The following is a 23,377-nucleotide window of genomic DNA, read 5'->3' on the forward strand; positions in this document are numbered from 1 at the left end:
TCTCCTCCTGATTGGTGGAGTTGGCCCAATAGCCGTAGCGCCACTTCTGTGACGTCATAGCAGTGTTCAAATCTGGATCAGTCTGTATCAGATCCGTTGCAGCCCCTTTTTAAGAGATTTGGGTATGGAGGAAAAGAGAGAGGGTTGTGTTTTCTGACACTTGGTGAGTTCCCTGGAACACCGGGGACACATATTCATGTAGAAAAGACCAGAATTTTGAACTTGGCGTTATCCAATGTTCTGTTCCGGATAATATGCAAATTAGCTCATATTTAACATAACGCCTCATTTGCATATTAAAACACAAGATTAAAAAAATCTTGTTATACAAAAAAACGATATTTAAAGGTCACCTATCATGCTATTTTTAGGCAATAGCATAGGTCTCAGATATATTAAAATATATAAAAAACATGTCTATGAAGTGTTTTGCTCAAAACACCAAACGGATCACCCATTCTAGCCCATGCCTCATATCCCTCTATTTCACTTCCTGTTTCTAAAGTGCTGATTTGGGGTATAAAGCTTTTTTTTAAAAAGAGGAGGGGGCTGAGCTCCTGCGGGACCCGGCAGCTACTGTTCAAACCAGGGGTTCTCAAACTCCGGACCGAACTGCAAATCAATCCGGACCGAACCCTGTTTCCCATTATAAAAAAAAAAACATGCTCCGACCATATTACGTCCAAAACAGTCGGGCATTGTTGTGTTTTCTGACACTTGGTGAGTTCCCTGGAACACCGGGGACACATATTCATGTATAAAAGACGTACAAAAGTGCATTTTGCATGATAGGTCCCCTTTAATAAAGAGTTATAGCATTGAACAGAATCTATTTCCAGCTGGAAGGACGTTCACCTGCACCACTGATGGAGCACAAGCATCTGACCCTCTTACACAGAAAAGCACTGTCATTCAGAGGAGCGGGAAACAAAAGGGACATAAGAGAGGTAACATCCGTGTGATCATGTTCCTGCTGTTTGTCGAATGCAAGAGCACAGAGGGTTTCCAGTCTTTTGAATTAAAGGTTTGATAAAGCCTGGGAATAACAGCCCTAGTTGACATTATGTCCGATACATTCAGACTGCGGGGAAATAGAACCAGAGAAGGAATATATATTTAAATGAGACTTAATGATACATTTACTACAACAGCAATGAGTGAAATACAGACGAGGCGTTCATGCTGATTTGTGGTGTCGTTCAGCCGACGCAGCTTATTTCATTACGGGTTAATATATGACGGATCACACACTGATGGAAACGCCGCCGATAAGAAAGAATCGTTTCGTTGTGGTGCCGCTCGGCCTGAAGAGGTAAATGATTGGGAATGTATGGATGAACGCATGAGGAAAGCGGATTAGTTAGGACGCGCTGATGGATGATTGGGTTACAAGGTTTCATGTCAGGCGCATGGAGGGGAAGATATAGGATGGGTTCAAGCTGACAGGAGATTTGTAACAATTCAGTAATCTAGCATATTTTTAAACCACAATAATCTCAAGCTAGATGGGAAATCTGCAGTACCAGTCTTCACAAGGTAATACCACACTGTAAAAACGGTTGCTTTGGTAGAACTTAAAAAAAGATGTGTGAAGTGGTTCCAAGCTATTTTAAGAGTTCTTAAAACATGTTCTCATTGTTGCTTAAGTGTTACTGTTTAAACACACATTGACAAAAACACTGATTTAGGGCAAGTCAATTACATAAAAAAACTGAGTTTTGTTCGGAACTGTTTTTACAGTGAACTCTCACATCCTTTAAACTGCTTTCATTCTTAATATCCCATCGAACATTAGGTAATAATGTTGAAGATAATCATGTAAATAAAGGACAGTGAAGACCCAGAATGAGCTATCACAATGGCCCAGCGACGTACAAGAACCCAACAACCCAAGAAATAAGAAGGTAATGGCCTAAAACCAAGATTTAGAGGATGGCCAAAAACCCAGGAAGGCAATAGTGGAAAACGAAGATGTTGAGTTGCACAAAACCTAAGATGCTGACATGCATAATTCAAGCGATGCACCAATAACCACTGGATGTTGTAAAACCAGTGTTTTCAAGTCAGGATGATCTTTAATCTGTTGTTGTTGTTGTTGTTGTTGTTGTTGTTGTTGAGACTTATATTTGTGCTTTTTCCCATGAAAGATTGCTAAATGCAAAAAAGGAGAAATGTATTCTTCTCAGGATTTCAAACAGTTTAGTAATTTCACAATTCTCTCTCTGCTTTCACGGCTAACAGGGTTGAACTCACTGATGCTTTAAAACATTTATGAGAGGAGCTTTTAGCCCAGATGCCAAAAACCAAGACAGCGAGGTTCAGGAACCAAGAAGTGATTACCAACAACAGAGATGTGATGACCCAAAATCAAGAAGCTGATAAAAACAGAAACCAGGGCTGCGGTCGGATAGTTTAAAAATCAGCTCCTAAATTCTAACCGTCTATTCCTTGACCTCTGAGTGAAAGGTCACGGGGTTAAGGGATAGTGGATAGGAGAATTCAAAAGGACTTAGGAGAAGAGACTGCGGTACTTTAGAGAATCCGAATGCACTTTCACTATCTGACGTGTTTATGATGCGCCAGCTGACGTCATTGTGTGCGTCTGCTGCTGTGGGGAAACTATGGAAACTACAGTTTTCTATACAGCGGACTACAACATGGATGTTTAATAAGAACGAGGGACTCATCTAGAGACTCTGCACCGTGCTCTGATGCTGTTGCTTTATGCTTTATGAACAACAGAGAAACATATTCTTCATGACCAAAGTTGGAATTGAAATAAAAAATGAAAGTGAAACTTATGCTCGTCCCCCTCTCCCTCCGGTCCACATTAATACAAATGATCCCAATACGTATGATTGTATGAAAAGATCTTAAAATCAATACAAATGTATTTATTATAAACGTTAGTCCTTAACACCTATCACTGTGTATATCACCATTCAAACATCTTTTAAAAGTTGAACAAACTCCACACAGCTCAGTGAAATGTTGACTTTATTTGATCATTTCAGTAAATTGTTCAACTTTTAAAAGATGTTTGAATGGTGATATACACAGTGATAGGTNTTTTAAGTGGAAGAACTTGCACAATAGGTGGCTGACTAAATACTTTTTTGCCCCACTGTACGTGTTTAGAAGTATAGAGGTCGGCCATGAGAGTTTTTCAACATGTGACCAGTGCCGGTAGGTGTGTCTGTATGTGAAAACCATATATACACAGTAGACATGTAAATATGTTTGTCTTTTATCTTTGACTTTGATGTATCATTTCTATCTTTTGTGGAACTGCAGGACGTTGAACAGAACACATTTCTATCAAGTCATGTCGTATTGTCAATGATTAACCCTTTTGTGCCCAAACACTATCCTTAGTAGGGAAAAACCCACAACATCTGTTCTGATTGGTCTAAAGTATTGTACTTTGGACCAATTTGGGGGAAACACGTATTTTTATCAATATTGTTTTGAACACTCTATATGTGTGCATATATTCATAGATACAAAATAACTAATCATACTCTTTGTGGTTTCTAAACATCAATCTTCCTATCATACTATATTCAGTGTTTTGGCACATTACTTTTTTCTTCTTCTAGCCTTTCATAAGAAGTAAAGACAGCAGTCCGATTTGCCCAAAAACTGAAATATATAGTATAATAAAACATATATTAAAGTATAATAAACACTTGGGTTGAAACTAATGGGTTGAACACAAAAATATTGCACTATTAGAGTCGGCTCATTTAGCCTCTTAAGAGTGATCTTTTCCAGAGGGAGCTGAGGTACAGTCAGTACCTCGCACTGGTTGGTGAGTTTCGTGGAGGAGATGTCCAGCTGCTGGAACTCCTTCTTGAGTTTGGAGAAGTCGGCCTCCAGCCAGGTGTGTTCCAGCTTGGCCTCGTTCAGCTGGCTCTTCAGCTGCTTGTGGTCCACCGTCAGCGACTCGTTGTCGTTGAGAAGCTGACGGTATGTCTGGTTCAGCCTTAAAGAAAATACAAATACATAATGTTTGTCCTTTTGTACAGCGGTGGAAGGGGTATTCAGACCTTTTACTTAAGTACAAGTTGCAATACTACATGGTTACAATACTATTTAACGATTAAAAGTTCTGAATTCAAAATCAAGTCTAAGTGTTTGCATGAAAAAATACTGAACGTTACAATATTTAAATGCACTCATTATGTAGAACGGCCCTTTTCAGAATCATACATATGTTTTATAACTCAATTAAAATAATAATAATCACTAAAAAATGATGTTTAAATCAATGTGCATTGTCGCTTAACCTTCAATCACACATCATAACATATTATTTTGTAAACATTTCTTATAATAATCAATAGTAAAGTAATTTATTCAATGTCTTAGTGAAACATACATTAATATTTGCCTCCGAAATGTAGTGGAGTAAAAGTATAAAGAAAGATTACATAGACATACTGAAATAAAGTACCTCTAAATTCTATGTAAGTGCACAACTTGAGCAAGTATTCTTAGTCTAGTCTTGCCACTATGCCCTGGTAAAGTGTGTGGGTGTTCATCAGTGTGTTCACCCCCTCACCAGTCCTTCTCGTCCCGCAGCCTGCTGCACTCTGCAGCCGTGCTCCTGTGCTGTTCTTTCTCCAGGGACATCCTCATCTGTTCTTCCTTCAGAGCTTTCTCCAGGTCTTCCAGCTTGGTGCACTGCTGCAGTAGGCTATTGTACCTGAACACACCACCAACATTTCGTCGCAGAAGTGTGTTCAGACTTTATAATACAATACTTAAACAAGTGGAAAAGAGAATTAACAATTAAAAAATAAAATGAAAAATACTGTATCAAATATAAACAATATAAACCAAACAATACAAAATATTCTGGATAATTCAAATACAAAAGTCAAAAATACTACAGGATCCAAAATATTACAGGTCTTTTATAAGAAAGTAGAAACTCAAACTATGGAGCAGTGAGTTCTCTGCCAGCCAGAGGTGAGGTGCTGAAAAGTGTTATTACAGAAGGCAGGAATGTTTCCCTGTACCTGTCTGTGTGACAGCGGAGCTGGAGCAGTCTGTTGGATTTAAAATAAAAGTTTTAAATAAATGATCATTAAATGATCATACCTGTCCTCTGTGGTGCGATGCTCCAGCTCCAGAGTGCGATGGGCGTTTTTCAAACAGGCGTGCTTTCCCATCAGGGCCTCGCACTCCATGGCTTGGCGCTCGTGCAGAGCCGCCAGCCGCTCGTGATCTCGCAGCAGCTGCTCGTGAACAGCGCGCAGATCTTCACGTTCCCGCACGGCGCCGTCCCGCTCGCTTACTGTCCCCAACTGCTGCTGCTGGAGCTGAGCATTCTGGGCCATGAGGGAGGCGCTCTGCGAGTTCAGAGTGGACTTCTCCACCTGGAGAAGGAAGGGATTAGAGGTTAATGTATCTTTTTACTTTATACAGGTCAACATATATTTTTGATTGCTTTTGATCATCCATTATCATCATTTAAATAGTAAAATAACAGAGAGCAAGAGAAGTGAATTGGTCACACATACATGCACACAGCACACACAGTGACATTTGACCTCTGCATTTAACCCATCACACAGTAATAAGAGCAGTGGGCAGCTAATGCACAGCCCCCGGGGAGCAATGGGAGTGGGGGAGGGGTTGTCCGGTGCCTTGCTCAAGGGTACCATGGCATGGCCCAGGAGGTGAACTGGGACCTCTCCAAGTAGCAGTCCACACTCCATATTTAGGTCTGTTCGGGGACTTGAACCGGCAACCCTACGGCTCACAGTCCAAGCCCCTATACTGACTGAGCCACTGATACTTTTGCAGTGGTTTCTTCACTTTTTCCGCAGCTAATTATATTTGTGTGTACAGTGGCTTAAGTGCACCACAGAGAGAAGAGTGTGTGTGTGGTAGGCACCTGCAGGTTAGCGTTGTGTGTCTGCAGGGCCGTGTTGTTCTCCTGCAGCGAGGCGGCCTGCCTCTGCAGGGCGAGGATCTGAGCCTGCTGACAGTCACACTGACTCTCCAGCTGCCTCAGCTGCGCCTGCACAGCCTGACGCTCGGCCTCTAGTGTTGCATTCTGCAGGGGAGAAGATAGGTTACTGTCAAATGTGATGTGAAAACATGGAGGTAGTGTTACGTTTAGGCCCTCAGCTGAGCACACTTAGCCTCATGCAGGAAGCGATATACAAAGAGAGTTCCCTTTTATTTTTGTTTGTGTCCACTTTTCCCCCCTATCTTCTTAGTACCCATTGGTTTCTAGGATATTACCATGTGTTATTATTTTTTCTTTTAGGTAAGAGAACATTTTCCGTATTCAAGGGCACTTTACGAAGATGGAAAACATTTTTCTTTTTCCTATAGTTTTTTTTTTTTTACATTCCACAAAGCTAAACAAGTTTTACATTTGAAAACAAAAGGGATGCATTTCATATAATTCAATTTAGATCAATATTGCATGTAAGAGTGATTAAGCTAACAAAATAAAATGTGTACATTTATCCCTGATGAGAGTAAAAGACTGTTGATGATATTGCATTAGTTCAGCTTCTGAATGGCTTACATACTGTCATGTTCTTAGATGCTTCCTGTAACGCCGGCACTGACTCTCTGGAAAATCACATGTTTATTTTGTTTAATTGTCTTAAACAATAGCTTAATTTTACAACTGCAATTGCTGGGCATGTGCCTGAGTATCTGCACCTGCCCTTAGTTTTTAGTGGGTATCACCTATGCTAATGATGAACAATTAGCACGAGCGTTCCAGTTTATGTTCAAGCGGGATTCATCATTAAACACTCCTAACAGAAAATTAAGAGAAAATAAAAAAAGCATCAAAGAGAATGAAGCACATGGTTTGTTCTAGTTTTGACATAAATACACACCGAAAGCGTGTCTACAAATCATTTTTATGTAATGGTCACGATATAGATATTTTACTTTGATAAAGGCCAACAACTTACATTCCTTTCCACTTCAATGAGACGGTCTTTGAGCTTCAGCAGTTCTTTAGTAGCCTCTTGGCTCTCACGCAGCCATTCGCTCATTGCCTTTCCAGTCTCAGAGGTAGGGGAGGAAGTTGAGGCTGTCCACTCCTCCTCCTGCCTCTGCTGAAACGCCTCATAACTTTGCTTCACCTGCAGGGTCAAAAGTCACATCAAATCAGTACAATGTATTTTGTATACTCTTCTCTTTGTAATGTGACACTTATAGGCCTCAAAAGGTGACATTCTATGGCAGGACGTACAGTCTTGAGCTCTTGCCGCAGCTGCTGGTTCAGGTTGGAGGATTCCTGCAGACGAGCCTCCAAAGCTGCCATCTTGTCTTCTTTAATCTGAAGAGATCTTTTCAGAGACGCCTCCAATTCTGACTCCAGCATCTTGAACCTGCTGCATAAAGGACAGAAGTTTTTTTTTTAACCAAATGTCGCATAATAACACTCATAATATTCATTTCAAAGGGTACAGGATGGGACCTCCCACCTGCTGTTTGGAGCCTCTCGCTGAGCCTGCTGTGCGCTCTCCTGGTTCAGGACTTGCATTTCCAAATCATGGGCCAGCCTCTCCAGGTCATTGTTTCTCTGCTGGGTGTTCAGCTTCTCACTCACCAGCTCCTAGAGAGGGACAGTATATGTGGATTACATATTTTAAGGGACATTTGTTGATAATAACATATTTTATGAAACTCACTTAAGTCTATTATGTTTTCTTTGGAGTTCTGTTGGTTCATGCAAATGTATGAATTTTTTATTCGCAGAGATAGAACATTGTTTTTCGATAATTTGTGAGCTTTTTTCTGTAAATGTACGACTTTTATCTTGAATTATATCCAAGTAAAAAGAATATTAAAGTTTTATCTTTCTTGAATTTACAACTTAAATGTGGAAAATTCAATAGGTTTGTGGGAATATTATCCCCTTCCACATTAATAACTTCACCTAAAAAACCCTATTACATCTCTTAGTAATTCCCAGGCCTAGTAAAAATAAAATTGCACACAAAAAGATAGTGACTTTAAGATAAGAGAATATTCCTCCTTCTCCTGTTGAAAAACAGTGCTTTATCGGTGAAATGTCCTGGGAGGTCCAGTTAGATTATCTATTCAGTCAGCGTAAACTGGACAGCACAGACTTCCCCCCCCCCCCTCACCTCTCTGAGGGTGACCAGGGTCCTCTGGTCGATAGCAGCTTGCTTGCTCAGTTCTCTGTTGTCTCTCTCCAGGCCTTTCACCCTCTCAGCAGTCTCCCTTAACCCCTCCACCTCTTTTACAACAAAACGCATCTCCCTTTCCAGGCTGGCCATACAGACGTTGCTGCTGTCTAAGTTGGCTTCCAGGATTTCAGCCTTAGACAGAGGAAGGTAGAACAGTGGCAAGTTATTTAAGGGCTAAGTACGTTTTTCAAACAATGTCCTTAGAAAAACAAGCCTACCTACCTGCTGGCGGAGACGTCGGTTATCCTTCTCCAGCTGCCTCTTCTCCCTCTCCAGGACTGTGGTCTCTTGCTCCAGGCTTTGCTTCTCTGCTTCCAGTTGCTCGAGGCGTCGTGCAGAGATCCGAAGTTCCTCTAAAGTGGCCTGCAGACTGTGGTTCTCCGCCTCCAGCTCCTGAACCTCTGCCTCCAGGCGCTGAACTTTACGGTCTAAAGAGATGTAGGGGGGTGGAAGAATTAAACTTTATAGTATCTGAGGCTTCCTTCACCCAACTCTTCTATTTTCTCTCACATGCCTCCACGGTGAACATAGAATCAAAAACATTTACAAAAGTCTTGATGAAGTAGAACAATTCAAGTCCCATTTAGCCATTCATATACTTCAATAACACAGGCCTTTTCACTTAAACCTTAACATATTATAGATGTTGTTATCAGCTAGAACGTTTTCGCAAGTGTAAGAATGTTTAAGCTGACGTGGTCTATAAAGGGGCCCTATTATGCACATTTTCAGCTTCATATTTCCATTTTGTGTCTCTACTGTGACATGTTTACATGCTTTAATGTTCAATAAGCTTTTATTCTTCTCATACTGCCTGTGCTGCAGCACATCTTTTAACCCTCTGTCTGAAACCAGAGCCCAGTCTACTCTGATTGGTTAGCTGCCCAGATGTCCCGCCCCTTAGCGAAGTCACGTACAATGTTTTGAAATGCTAGCCCAGTGATTCTCAAACTTTTTTCAATAATGTACCCCCTTTGAAAAAATAATTCAGCCAAGTACCCCCTAAACAGCGCAAAAACAATTTGTTAGGGGAAAAAAGCCTATTTAAAGAGGTACAGTACAGTGCTGCACCATCAGTGTCTGATTTATTAAAACAGCAACGTTGTAACTGAGAAACACTAAAATGCTACATTTCAAATGTTTACAATCCACCACTAAATGTATGGCCAATCAATTTCAACATCATGCAATAACACTAAGATGACATTAGTTGCATTGAACTGATCTTTTTTAATAAGTTGTACTTAGAATTTAGTGAGAAAAATGGGCTTGAGCTTCACTGAGGATCTTTGTCATTCTGACAGGGAGGCAAACTGCAGTTATTACTGTTCGTGTTTTGATATGTGTAACTCTGTTAATATAAAACTCACACTGCTCAAACTTTATATTACTTTTCCTAAAATTGGTATATTTATCTCTTTTTTTCTTTTTTTCATTAACATAAAATAAATCTAACGTACCCCCTGCCGTACTCCAACGTACCCTTAGGGGTCCGCGTACCCCCATTTGAGAACCACTGTGCTAGCCAATAATAGCACGTGTTACATAGCGTTGTCATTATGTCACGGAAGTAAAAAAAAAGGAGTTCAGTCAGGGGGGGAGTGTGTGGGAGAGAACGTTGGGATTTTAACTTCGCAGACCTTTTACATGCAAAAAGGGGTAACCCTTTTTTTCATTTTGCTCTTGTTAACGCCGATCTCATTTACTTCAATTAGATTTTTATTAGCTTTTAGATTCATAGTTGACTTTGGTGGCTCTCAAGAAAAAAGTTTTCTTCAGGAATTTATAAGGGTAGGCCTATAGGTTTTCCTTTAATGTGGCTTTGCTCCACACAACCTACCGGTGTTATCGAGGGAAGTCTGTAGATGCAGGTTCACTGTGTCCAGGGCCTTGCACTTGGCCTCCAGCCGCTGTGTGTGCTTGCTGGCGTAAGAGGAGCGTGTTGGCAGACCTGTGAGGATGCTGTCGTGGCAGGGACTGCTGCTCTTTGAGCCAGGGGAGCGGTCACGTGATCCAACAAAACAGTGGAGCCTGTTGTGATGGTTTTCTAAGTCCTCCATCAGTTCTTTGAAATGATCTCCATCGTCTCCATCCTCTAGCTGACCTTTCTCCTGAACATGGAGGTCTGGATTATCTGTGAGGACGATCTGACTCTGGACCTCCTCCAGATCTTCAGTGAGGAGTTGCTGATGGTAGTTTGAACCTCCATTCAGCGTCTGCCGTGTTACTGTGCTGAATGGGATTACATGAGTGCTGTTTTGGATATGTGAGCTGGTGGTCTGCAGCTCCCTGGGTTCATCTGTTGATGAGGTGCGGTTGTTGGTGCTACAAACCAGCTGGCGGCCATGTTTGTTAATCGAGGCAGCTCTGAGTTCCTCGATGATCCTTAAGAGACTTTGGTTCTCCTTCTCCAGCTTCAGCATGCGACTGCACGTCCTCTCACTCACCTCCTCGCTCAGAGTCTGCTGGCCTTTACACAAACACATGGTGGCAATTAACTGAAGGACAAGAGGACTCACTGTAGACATTAAAAAGTGCCTTTAGGCTTTTTTTAGACAGAGTTAGACACACTCGTGGATAACTTTATTATGTCCGCATGCAGTTTCAATGTTTGTTGAGTCTTGTTTTGCTCAATTAGCCAGTACCAGAATGTTTAAAGTGTTTAAAGGGACACCCAAAATCTTAAATGCTTATTTTTCCATATACATGTAGAGCTACATACACTGTACATTTATAATATTGTTTGGTGGGAGTTTCCGAGAGCTGGAGATAACGTCGACAGAGATGTCTGCCTTCTCTCCAATATAATGGAAGTAGATTCTGTTGCCCAATGCACCAAAGATCATGGAGGAACTACGTTCTTTCTTGACCTGCCAACACTAATAACACAACGATTGAAGTGTGCCTCGACTCATGTACAAGAGGCTGTTGACATTGCAAGAGTTAAACATTAATGGCCGATATCTCCAACACTTGGAAACTCAAACTAAGACCGTGTTTGGTCAAACATCTCCTGAACGTGCCTATACTCTAGGAGGTCATGTTTCAGCAGACATTCAAACTGACTGCAGAAAATAAAATAAACTGTTTTAATCCAGACAAAAAACATCTCTAAAGCAGAAGAAAAGTGCTAACAGTGTTATAGTAACTATTTCCCTACTTACCCCACCATTCCGATCATCCCAGCCATTCATTATCCCACTACTTAATCTTACTGTATAGCCATCTCTTACCCTGGGAGTTCTCAGTGGTCTTTGAGAGCTGCTCTAACTCCCAGCCCAGGTGCTGCGACTCCTCCATGCTCCTCCTTTGAGCCAAACATAGAGCCAGGTTCTCCTCCTGCAGCTCCTCGATGCGCCTTCGATCTGCCTCCCGCTCCTGGAGTGGAGACACAAAGTATCAACAGATTTTTCACAGCTGCAGGAAAGGAACTGAGGGATCTAATGTTGAGTTTTCCTTTATTGAGCAGTCTGACCTGTTCCATGTCATGGACCGTGGCCTTCAGCAGCAGACCATGCTTCTCCAGCTGGTGGATTTGATCGGAGCGTGCCCTCCAGCCTTCCAACTGATCCTCCAACACCTCTTTGGTCTCCTGTAGCACCCTGTTGTCCTCCTTTAGCTCCTGAAATGCAAAGAACCAACAGATTCATCAATACGTGATTGTTGCATTCAGTAATTCATAATTTCAGGTCTTAAAATGCACTGGTAAATCATGTCTAAGACTGCATCTACCTCCACTTTGGCCTTGTAGAACTCTATCTTGTGAAGTTGCTCCCTGTAGCGTCCCACTTCACTCTCCAGCTTGTCTGCCTTCATGGCTCTCTCTGTCAGGGCGTCCAGCTCGTCTCGGTAGGTGCGGGCTGCGCGGGCGTCTACAAGCAGCTGGGAGTTCTGGTCAAAGTTGAGACAGAGGTTTATAGCAGAAACTGGAGTTTTGCATAATTCTTGAAAATGTATCTCAGCGGTTTCATGTCAGTGCCAGTTTGTTAAATGATATGTATTTCAAAGTCCCATATTGTATAAAAAAGATTAAAAAAAGAGATTTAGATTTTTAAACATGTGCAGGTGTTATATAAATACTGTGAAAGTATCAATACACTCAACCCATGAATAAATGTGCCCAGATGAATTTGGAAGCGGCGCCTTTAAATGAGGTGTCAGGTTCTTTTTTTTAAAGTCACAACTATACTATATACTGTATAATTAGAATGTGCCATACAGTGCAGATACAGTGATTCCCCGTGTGCAATGACAGCGCAGATTTTAAAGAGTGACAGGGGCTAAACTGACATTTCAGATGGAGGGCAAATACAGATACAGTTAGTTCAGACAGGGGACATTATATGTCTCCCATACTAACATGTACAGGCACAAGGCTTAAACAGGGAATACATTTTGCGATTTCCTGATTGGACAAATCCATAGGAGCTTTGTTTGTATCGGTGTGTCTAAGAGTGGTGTGCATTAATCTGTATAATCTGCAGAGCGGTCAGGAGGTTACTGTGTGTCATCATCAGAAGGAGCTCTAATTTCCTTCTTTTCAGTCTTCAAACCTCCAGCTGAATCCTCTTCAGCTCTGTCTCCATGTTCTCCAGCTCGTGTCTGCAGTCCAGCATCTGCTCACTCTTCTCCTCTCTGGTGGGGTCAGGTGAGTGGTGAGGAAAGACAAACAATGGCTGGTTAGTGAGTGTGGTCTACCTACAAATTTTTCAGTACATATATTCAAATGGCTCATTTGATCAAACACAAAAGGACAAATTAAAATGCTTGGTAATTCTACACCTTAAGGGGATATGGTTGCAAACTTGCATTGCACAATACTAGATTTGATTTCAACTGGGACTGCACAATTCATCTGAATTTTATTGAAATCGCAATAAAGAATAGTGTAATATCCAAAGTAAATATTTGGTAAAGGCCAAATATGTGAAATATAATTCTGAATGTAGTATCTAGCTTCTGCAGAGAAGTCCCAGACAACAAACGGTTTACAACAATCTATATGAAAAAGTCTTGTTTGTTACAGATCCCCTTAGAAAAATCAGAAAATGATTATTTTAATATATTTTTCATTTATAATGTGAATGACATTTTATAAATGATAATTTCCTCTATTATCCCTAATCATATCGCCACTGTCGCAATAATTGCAATTAGTTTTTTTTCAAATCATGCAGATAACTTAAATCTCCTCGAACTATATTTCATATTATTTCCCACAAGTTGAAAAACAGATACATGTTGGAAGAGCTAAAGCAGGCTCTGATGAACACACAGTATGCACATGAAAGAGCTGTTAAAGGCCAGGGCTATACGTGATGCTTTAAGTGACATTGTGTTTGCTCAGTAAGTGAATCTGAGCGTCTAAACAAAAGAGAACAATACAGCCTGCTTGATGGAAACGAGAGCAATGATGGAACTGAGGTCTTGATCGGATCAGGGTTAGTGTGTACGTGCATGCGTGTGTGTGTGTGCGTGCAAGTGTGTGTGTGTAGTATCGGCTGAATTGCAGATCCAATGTGGGTCAGTGGTGGTGAGCAGCCATGGAACCTGCCAAGCTGGCCGTAATGTGGGCCAAACTCCCAGGGGCATCGCTTATCCTGTAGTATCTCTCTGGCTCTCATTCACTCTCTATTGGCAGTTCCCTAGAGGACAGGCTAACACTCTGAGTCTATACCATCATCCATCCTGTGGTAAAGCTCAGACTGTACCCAGAAACAATCACTTACTGTAGGATTTGAAAACTTCTACCAGTAAATATTTACGATTTCATCCAATACGCCTTGTATTTAGATCTCAGAATAACAGTTTTTCTATTCATTGGCATGTTTGCTGTTAAAAGGCTTTTTTATTCTCCTGGTATTATTAACTATATGTTTAACTGTTACTTTTTGCTAAAATTGCCCTTATAAACTAAGACTTTATTTTCAGAGATGTAGAATCTCAAATCTGTAAATTCCCCATTTTGATCTCACATTTTTTTTGTTGGTATGGTCTTTTTTTCTTTTAATTTTTTTTATTTGTTATCTCTTGGAAGATTACCCCTGCTCAGTCATTTTACTTTTAATCCAACTCCTATAATACACTTTTTTGTTATTTCTTGTTTAACCTTATTGTTTATTTTTTGTAAATAATAACAATTGTTTTTTACTCACAGTTCTTGTCTAAGTCGTCTGATCTTGGCCTTGGAGTCGGCCAGCTCCACCGCCAGGTGTTGCTGAGTCCCCGCATGCTGCTGCATGCTGGGAGAGTAGCTCCCTGAATGTGGGCTGGAGGGGCTATTGAGCAAGCTAAAAACTCCTTCCTTTTCCTGCATCAGCTCTGCTATAGTCTGCGAAAAGGACAGGTTACAGATTAGCTTTAACATAATGACTCAATACCAATTTTAATGTACAAAAGCTCACTATCAAGCACACTTTGCAACACCTTTATTCCCAAATACAACATCTAAGCAATCATGAATGACTATGAAATCTACCTCTAGATGGTTGTCCCTCTGGTCCAGCACATGTCGCAGGTGAGCGGCCATGTTTCTTGCTACGACCTCCAGCTCATCCGGATGCACCTCGCTGGACTCCAGCCACTGCAGATCCACCACGTTCTCCTGACTGAGGGTCAACTGGTCAACATGGAAAGGGACAGTCAGGGTAGCAGGGAAAAAAGCTAATATAAAAACAATACAAAATGATCCTCAATATGCAGCTCCACAATAACTTAGACATTTAATTCCCTCCTTTCCGAAAAAATCCTTACCACTTCTACCTAACATTTATTTTACTCCAAAAACATCATTGCTGGCCAGGAAAACCAACCGTGTCGATAATATTTATTTGGAGGGTTGGGAATCACTTTAAAAATACTAAGTAATTTACTCTATACAAATCATATATATATAAAAACCCAAAATGCTGTCGCTGCAACTGCGTAAAAATATAATCAGATCATTGTTGAATAAAAATGTAAACTGGGCTGTGTATAGTATTAGTTTTTTTGTAATCCCATTAAATAATCCCAGTCACACGTAATCTGTTATTACCCAAGCCTGTTTATTTGACAAGCACAACAATACAAAAATAGATTTCCTCCATGACACAGCTGGGGCTTTGCAAAGCTCATGTCATACAAAGTCAGATACCTCCTGAATATGTGCAGCTATGGCAGCTCTCGTCTCAAAGTCAAGCGTCTGGATCCTCTCGATGTACTCCTCTTTTTTCTCACACTGAAAATCAAAACGTGACCAGATTTAGATCTACACAGCTCGCCGGCTATTTGAGGTTTCTTAATAGAATTGATCTCACAGTCAGAATTTACCTGGACAGCACATCCCAAGAGCAGCAGCAGAAGCTTCTTCATTTCCTCCAGACTTTGTTCTGTTGGGGATAAAAAGGTCATTATCTGATAAAGAAGGTATCAGGTTAAAGTACTGAGGGCTGCTGGAATGGATTTACGTTGAATAGAGCGCTGGTGAATTTGGGTCACTACTCCCTAAAGCCCTGCCATCACTTTGCAGTGTTGGTATCAGACTGATGGAGTGCCATTGAGTTAAAACTCTATTAGAAAATGGATCAGAAATCTATAGCAGTCAGTCTGTGAGGAAATACTGTCAACGTTTTCACTGCGGAAGTCTTTTTGATGCGACCTCATTTTCATTCTTTCCGCTCAATGGTGTGCTGTAGAGACATGTTTTGTTGGAAATTATTGTACAGTGAGTTTTGCGTACCATGAGCGGGACAAATACAAATAAAATGAAATTGTTCACGAATTGAAAATAGTATTATCGTTGCCGTTTTCTTATTGCATTTAACAATAGCATTACTGCTACTAGTTCATTTAGTATAATTAGCATGGCTGTTTTAGGCCCCACAATATTTTGTTTACATTTTTTAACACTATGAAATACAACATTTTCCATTAATATAATTTTAAATAACATTTCCCCATTGCCACAAAACAAACAAACAAACAAGCAAATAAACAAATATCTAAATCAAATAAAAAGTAAGATATATAGTTTTTTAAGTATTAAAATATATAATAATATTAATATTAATTAAATGAATGTGCAAATTACACAAAATGTCGTTTATGATTTGCAATAGGTGCAAAGTAAAAAGAGATCTACAACTGTATTGTCCATGGAATTAGATTAAATACATTTTAAATATACAGTAAATCCTTTACATTAATATGCTAGTTCCGCTCTAATATGTAAATGATCATTTCAATTGATTTGTGCTTTGTCTGCAAACATTTTGTGGCGTAAGCAAGCTGAGTTCTTTGTCATTTTGACTATATTGTTTTTCTAAATATAAGGGAAAATATTGTTACTATGAGCCGAGGACACATTGCTTGTTTGATAAACTCAGATTTTCTTATGCAACTTGTTCAGCCGTGACACTAAATCTATAATACAAAAGTCTTCATCTTAATGAAATCATGGGAAATCGATGGAGTGCATATTGAGTATCAGCAAACAGACTAATCAGGCTTCCAACCACATACTGACTTAGCAGCTCCACTAAAGAGGAGTGAGGAGGAATAAAAGAGCGTACCACAGTAAGGAGTCCTGCCAAACAGCATCACGTTTGGCAAAGGAATCATGATTAACTGTCTCAGATTTTCCTGCAAACAGGCAGAGGGGAGATGGGAAGAGAAAACAAGAAGATGAGGCACATTTTAGACCGAACAAAGGACACAACACTGAAGATTGCATTAGAGCCAAATATGTTGAATGGACAGGAGCGTATGTATGTACAGCACATAGCAGCTGCCTGAACACATGTATAGAAACGCAGCCAAGAAATGGAGGAGCGCTTTGAATGGGACGATGACGGAGCCAGTTTCTCTAAGTACTGCCTAGAATCAGCCTTTAAATAGCTTGCACTTGTGTTTTTGTGTACAGTATGTGTGCTGGTGAGTGTGTGCACTGTAACAGTCATTGCTAATAACTTCTGACGAGGAAAAGTGACCATGTAAATTTCAGGAAATGACATCCATACCCATGAAAGCCACTGCAGACTGGAATAATTTAGTCTTTGATGGAATACAGTCCCACTGCCAACATTTCCCAGTGACTGCCACTTTGACCCTTTAAGGAAAGTTCATCTGACTGGCCATGCATCTCCCATCAACCTCTCCTTTCATATAGTCAGTATGGAGTACGGAGCTGTGAGAAAGTCTCAAGTCTCAGTCTCTTTAGGTAAGAGGAAACTCTGAACGAGAAACTTGTTTTGTAAAAAGGGTTTAGTACAGGCTAAGAAAGAACCCATCGTCATCTTTTTCACTTTCGTTAACATTGCATGGTAAGGCATTTGGAGAGTGCCTTTCTAGTTACCAATGTAGAGCATATCAGTTGAATCTTCATTAAAAGGTCCCATGACATGCTTTTCCGGTAATTACCCATCCCCTTGTGTGTTATGAAGGTTTGTATGCATGTAAACGGTCTGCAGAGTCACAAACCCTCAAAGTACACCCTGTAGCCAGTAAAACTCTAACACAGAAAAGACCTGTCTATGCTCCCCCAGAATGCCTCATTGGAGATTTTTATTTTTCCATTTTTTTCTTCCTGGTCTAAGTGACGACCAAATGGACCAAATGGACCAATTGGTCCAAATGGACCAATCCATGGAGCTCCTCACACACACACTCACTCAGCCTTATCTTTTCTCAGGCTGTGAGTGTGTGGCGAACTGTGTGGCGAACAGCCTGGCTGTGAGTGTGTGTGTGTGTGCTCAGTTCCGCGGTGTCTCGCAGACCCCACTTTGTTTTAATGTGACTGCCCTAAAAACACAGAAATAACCTAAATTGAACCAGTATGATGTAGTTTCTCTGTGGCAGTGAGTTAAAAAATGCAAGAGCTGCCCTAGTTCTACCTTGACTGCAGTGCACTTGAATAAGATCTGTTTTAATGAGTAAAAGCATGAATAAAAAGCTGCAGTCTTTCTCAAGCATAAAGTCATTCTAATGTTTTCTTCCTGTTAGGTCCATGGTTTTAGAGCTGAGAACAATGTTACCAATAATCAAGGATTCGATATGATGATCAGAGATCCTTTTAATTTGCTGTAACAAAATAATATAACCCCATCAATCCTTTGCGGAGCTAATCTGTAGAACTTGATTGTCTCGTCCTGAGTGAAATTACTTTTCTTCTTATTTCAGCAGATCTTAGCAGACGACAGCTTAGCTCGAGTTGTACTTAATTTCTCCGACACAGACATCAAATCCAAGACTCAACATCAGGGATGTCTGCCCATGAATCTTATGACTTTATACAGTATGTCACTCTAAAGCTCTGTCCAGCATGTGCAGATTACACTGATGTGTACATGGCTGGTATTTAGGGCAGGCATCTTAAGAAGAACTAGTTGATCTGCTTAGACACAAATGCTACTGACCAACTATCTGGACTGTGCATGTTTCAGCCAGATTTTGCGTGATGGATAATTCAAAGTTGAGGCAGAATGTAAGTGTTCAGATATCATAATCCCATGTAGAGAGAGATGGAAAGTTTAGCAGCTTGGAGAAAATTTATATAACATATTTCACATGGCTGGGACAAAAGGGGAGGGAAAACTCACCACATAGTACGTCTTGATTTGCTGGACGAGGGAGTTCAGGTTCTGGACCCTCTGACTTGGATCCCTGCTCACTTTGTTTGCACCCTGAACAGCCGACGGATTTCTGAAGACAACACAAAGGCATTTAACTTCACATGTCTGCTGCTCACAAACAAATGTCTGTCAGTGGAGTGGAAAGAGAGAAGCTGCAAGCTGGTAGAAGCCCCAGAACAACGATCGCCATGAAAACATGTATGAGGTCTCTATTCATTCCTATCTTTAGCCGGTGTGACGTCATCCTTTCAGCCAACAACCCACACTGTTCTAGAGCCAAACGGGGTGGCATTAGACTTTCCAAAGGAAACACTTTGACTGGATATTTGGGCTGTTGGCCCGGGCCTAATGAATTCTTGGGTGGCACTGTCATATATTAGAGGGCAGCAGAGAACAGGAAAGGAAATATGTTAAAACCAAAGTAATAGATTACTTATATATAAATGTATTCAAGGCCTTGGGTACAGATAGGCCTGTCAGAATAACAACTTTTGTTGGACGATATATCTTCATGGAAATAATAGCCATTAATGATATTGTCTGCCTTTTTAAGGCCAATTTATGACAAGGATATAATGATAATCCAATAGCACAATATTGTACAACTATTTTAAGGCAATTAATTTTTAAGAATATTCAAACATTAGAAATACAATAATCTTTAAATATCCTAAGTGAATAACACATAAATAAAATCCCCTCAACCAGAACCACTAAATAAAATGACTCTTCCGCTCAGAAATGTGCCATCAAGTCTTACCCTGCTGTTTATTCTGGTGGATTGGTGACCCTATGTAAACAAATAAAAACCCAACAAGCAATATTGAGCTCCGCAGAAATGACCGAGGTCACGTCCATGTATATTAACATAAATCAATAAAGTAATTATTGTGATGTGCCTACAGTTTGAAAGACGTCATGTATGAAAGAGATACAGAGAGCTGCCAGTACAGTATGTCACATTTTTGTGTCTGTTTGTCTCCATCACCGTTTATGTCCCTCCCCCCTCCCTCCCTCATTCCCTCCCATCTGTGTCCCAGTGCTGCTAAACACCAGCAACAAGGCCATAATCCCAGAGGGTCTCCCAATCCGTGAGATTATCCCGCCTCCATCCCCTCCCCTCCACAACCCTTCCCTCTGCATTGTTCTGCATTTAAGGCTGGTTATTGTGACCCCGGGGGATACATGGGGTGAATGGATACTGTAGATCTGGGGGGCATTATCCACAAGTGCGTGGGTCATCAGTTTTTGTTTTTTTATCAGTTCTCTTCTATTGTATCTCTTCTATTTTAGTTCTACAATAAAAGAGATATTTCGTCCTAACATGAACATTGAAGTGTTGCCCCCTGTCAACTCACAGCACTTTTTATCCAACTGTAAACAGAGCTGGAGCAATAAATCCACCAATTAGTCGATCTCCAATTATTTTAATAATTGATGATTCGTTAAAGTTATTTTTCATGCAAAAATTTCCAAAAATGCTGTTTTATCCCCTCACATCCGAATTAATATTGTTGTGTAGTATTAAAGTGAATATTTTAGGGTTTTGGACTGACAAAAAAGGACATTAGTTAGGATTTGGAGTCTCTGGGAAAGACATTTAAACTATTTTTCTGACTTTTTATTCCCCAAACAATAAATCCATAAATCTAGAACGTAAACGTCAATGGTGGAAAAGTGGATTTAAGCAAACTATATGTCAACATTTTCCAACACGATTGCTGATATCCATACATGCACATTTTTTTTCACATAATAAACATCGTCTCTACTGTAGTGGAGTTTACATGATGGCCCACTGTCAGATGTAGAAATAAAATGCAATGCTTCAAAATGTTTAAATTCACTTGACAAAAGAAGAAAGCTTCTTAAACTTGTTTACAATTAAAACAGGCCTGTTTAATAATATTTGTGATGTAACATATCAGCCTCTCATATCATAGGAAATGTTCATCTTTGGCCAATGCCAATATTATATTTTAAATCTTTTATCTCGAATATTGTGAAATGCGGATATCGTTGTGTATCCCAATTGTAAACTGCCAGAGGACCATCAGTTAGTGTTTTTTATGGGTGAGGGTAAGTCCCTCAGAACATAAGGCACCCAAATCATAATCTCTTAAGTAGTGTCTTGACAGTATCTATGATGCCCCTTGTGTCTTGGGAGTCATGTCTTTGTAGTCTTGTCCCACAGTGTCTGTAACTTTAATGCTAATTGTAACATTTTTGGAGAAACCCAAACCTGTAAAGTAATAAGGGAAGTTGCATTTAAAGACTACTGCAGACTACAAAGATCCCCTTCATTGCTGCAAGGTGACAAAGCCAGTTCTGTTAGTGCCTGGGTAAGACTGATAGCAGACGCTTCATACTGTACCATTATCTGCTATGGGAGAAGATACCCAATTATTTAACACAATACTGAATTAGTATGGTTTCTAGTGTAATAATTTTGTACTTAATCGCCATCAGCACATGCTTTATCAAGTATATGACAGCCAAAAGCTTCAAAACACAGACTTGTATTTTGAACAAACCTGGAACACCTCTTACAACTGAGATTACAAATGTGACAAATACATTTTAAACTGCAAGAACAAAGCTGTGACTTACATTTGTGTCATTATGTCATTCAGAAAGACTCCATCCAGTAACTCACAGAAGTCCAAGTGCATGCCCCCATCATGTGGTACAAATGTCCTCACCTAAATAAATAAAAAGAGGGCATATTAAACAACATGACAGGATTAAATCACAGGCAGGAAATCATATTATTCTGCATTTCTTACCCAAGTAACAAGAGGGCTCAGCATGAATTGGTCCAGGCAGGACAGAAACACTCTACTCTCCATCGTTACCAAGGTTGTGTGGGTGATAAAGCTCCAGAGAATATCCCAGTTGTGTCAATCAGAAAAAAAGGACTGGTAGCAACTACATTTCCTGCAGAAGTGAGGCATCCTTGCAAGAGTGCACCCTCCAAATCGTCCCATCCATTTTGCTCAAACTAGTTGAGAATGTCCTCTCGGCACTGCGGTTTAGTTGCGGTTTTCACACACTGACTCCTCTCGGTACGGTGCTATCAGCCACATCCGGGACATAGTGCCGTTTAAATGTCCCTAAATCGGTGTTCAAGCCCAGTCCTGTCCGCATTTTGTCCCGCAACAGCACCCTGACATCCTCCAAGCTCCTCTGCTGCTGCAAAGGCATCTGCCCTCAATCCCCCGCCATCACCTCCCACAACCCCGCCTCCTCCACCCAGTTTCCCTGCTCGTCAAGAGTTAACCCTGATAGATTTTTCAAACTAAATATTTTACCACCAGAAGTGACATTTTAGCAAAGTGTGCTACAATAAACTCTCATTTTAAAAAACCTCGCTCCTTTTCGGATACATAGCCTAGTTTTGATGCCTCTGCAGCAGGATATGCTAAATAGAGCTATGAAATATCTTCGCCCTTTAATCTGTCACCATGACAACAGCACCCCCACCCCTTCCCATCAGCCTCTTTTTCACACGGCAACAAAAGCAACACTGCTGCTAACACTGAACCCACTATAATGTTAGCCACTTAGCTAAAGATTAGCTTCTCTTGTTTTTATCTCGATAAGTAAAAATGACATTTTTCTAACATTAATTATTTATTTTTAACAAAACAGAAAGTGAAGCAGAAAGGCAAAACACAAGCACCAAGTAGGCCTACTATTTAAATAAAAACAAATAAAAGCAATAGAAAGACAACAAAAATACAAGCAACTGTTAAAAAAAACACAAAAACAAAGTGCCCCTCCCCTTTATTCAGTTATAAATCAACTTTCAGCCTGTGATGGTGTTATGTCGCCTCCCTGTGTTACAAACTAGACATAACTCTGTTAATCTGGCATAGGCCTACATGTAAATGGAGATACAACCAAATAAAATACATTTAATCCTGTGGGCAAATAACCTTGCCAGAGATTGCCTATATATATAATACAAATAATTATAAAAACAGAGTTATTATAATTATAAAGTGTATAAAAAGTAATACTACCTCCTATGACAGCCTATTAGAATAACAATACAAGTACAATTGTATTGTGATTGATTATGATTACAAGGTCAAATGGGTAAACTAATGTAAAATACTGTTAAAAATGTCTATCCTACCTAAGAATGTCCTACCCATATACCTAAAATACATCTTACTTACATCATTATAATTTTGTGTTTTTTTTAACTTCCTGGACATTTTGGAGGACATGTATTTGTTGCTTAGATGTATTGCATTACACTAATGGTTAACAGTTCTGTTATTTAGCTTGCCTTCATTAATATATGGTGGACAAAATAACAATAACACATATCTCATAAGAAGTGTAAATAGTGTTATTTTAAATGGCTGTGCTGCTACATATACATATCCTTTCTTATTACAATAATAACAATGCAATATTCTCATGACGAAAGGAATTCATTTGAACAATTCTTAGTAAAGTTGAAGAATCTTATCAAGCGCCAAATAAATGGTTAATTGTCCATTTATATTAACAGAGAAACCTTTGTTTTGTACCTTATTTTTTTAACATAAAAATGTA

At 40.0% G+C, this 23,377-nt stretch overlaps 1 protein-coding gene across 1 annotated transcript in view; it reads right to left on the minus strand.

Annotated features, from left to right (window-relative positions):
* Nucleotides 1-22,011, minus strand: part of LOC104965633 (girdin-like) — a 22,521-nt gene extending 510 nt beyond the window's left edge. Inside the window, exons 1-22 of the mRNA XM_010794629.1 lie at nt 21,595-22,011; nt 21,419-21,510; nt 18,776-18,878; nt 16,751-16,820; nt 15,510-15,568; nt 15,334-15,417; nt 14,677-14,817; nt 14,354-14,529; nt 12,752-12,833; nt 11,931-12,089; nt 11,674-11,820; nt 11,432-11,576; nt 10,039-10,668; nt 8,421-8,626; nt 8,136-8,330; nt 7,470-7,600; nt 7,235-7,376; nt 6,951-7,124; nt 5,906-6,067; nt 5,107-5,384; nt 4,565-4,708; nt 3,790-3,985 (exon numbers count right to left, since the gene is read on the minus strand). Of these exons, the coding sequence (XP_010792931.1) occupies nt 3,790-3,985; nt 4,565-4,708; nt 5,107-5,384; nt 5,906-6,067; nt 6,951-7,124; nt 7,235-7,376; nt 7,470-7,600; nt 8,136-8,330; nt 8,421-8,626; nt 10,039-10,668; nt 11,432-11,576; nt 11,674-11,820; nt 11,931-12,089; nt 12,752-12,833; nt 14,354-14,529; nt 14,677-14,817; nt 15,334-15,417; nt 15,510-15,568; nt 16,751-16,820; nt 18,776-18,878; nt 21,419-21,510; nt 21,595-21,657 (3,579 nt within the window). The 5' untranslated portion in view covers nt 21,658-22,011. The remainder of the gene's footprint in view (nt 1-3,789; nt 3,986-4,564; nt 4,709-5,106; nt 5,385-5,905; nt 6,068-6,950; nt 7,125-7,234; nt 7,377-7,469; nt 7,601-8,135; nt 8,331-8,420; nt 8,627-10,038; nt 10,669-11,431; nt 11,577-11,673; nt 11,821-11,930; nt 12,090-12,751; nt 12,834-14,353; nt 14,530-14,676; nt 14,818-15,333; nt 15,418-15,509; nt 15,569-16,750; nt 16,821-18,775; nt 18,879-21,418; nt 21,511-21,594) is intronic.
* Between the last annotated feature and the right edge of the window lie 1,366 nt (nt 22,012-23,377).

Source organism: Notothenia coriiceps, unplaced genomic scaffold (genome assembly GCF_000735185.1).
Source record: "Notothenia coriiceps isolate Sejong01 unplaced genomic scaffold, NC01 NC01_scaffold00002072, whole genome shotgun sequence".
Taxonomy (NCBI): Eukaryota; Metazoa; Chordata; class Actinopteri; order Perciformes; family Nototheniidae; genus Notothenia; species Notothenia coriiceps.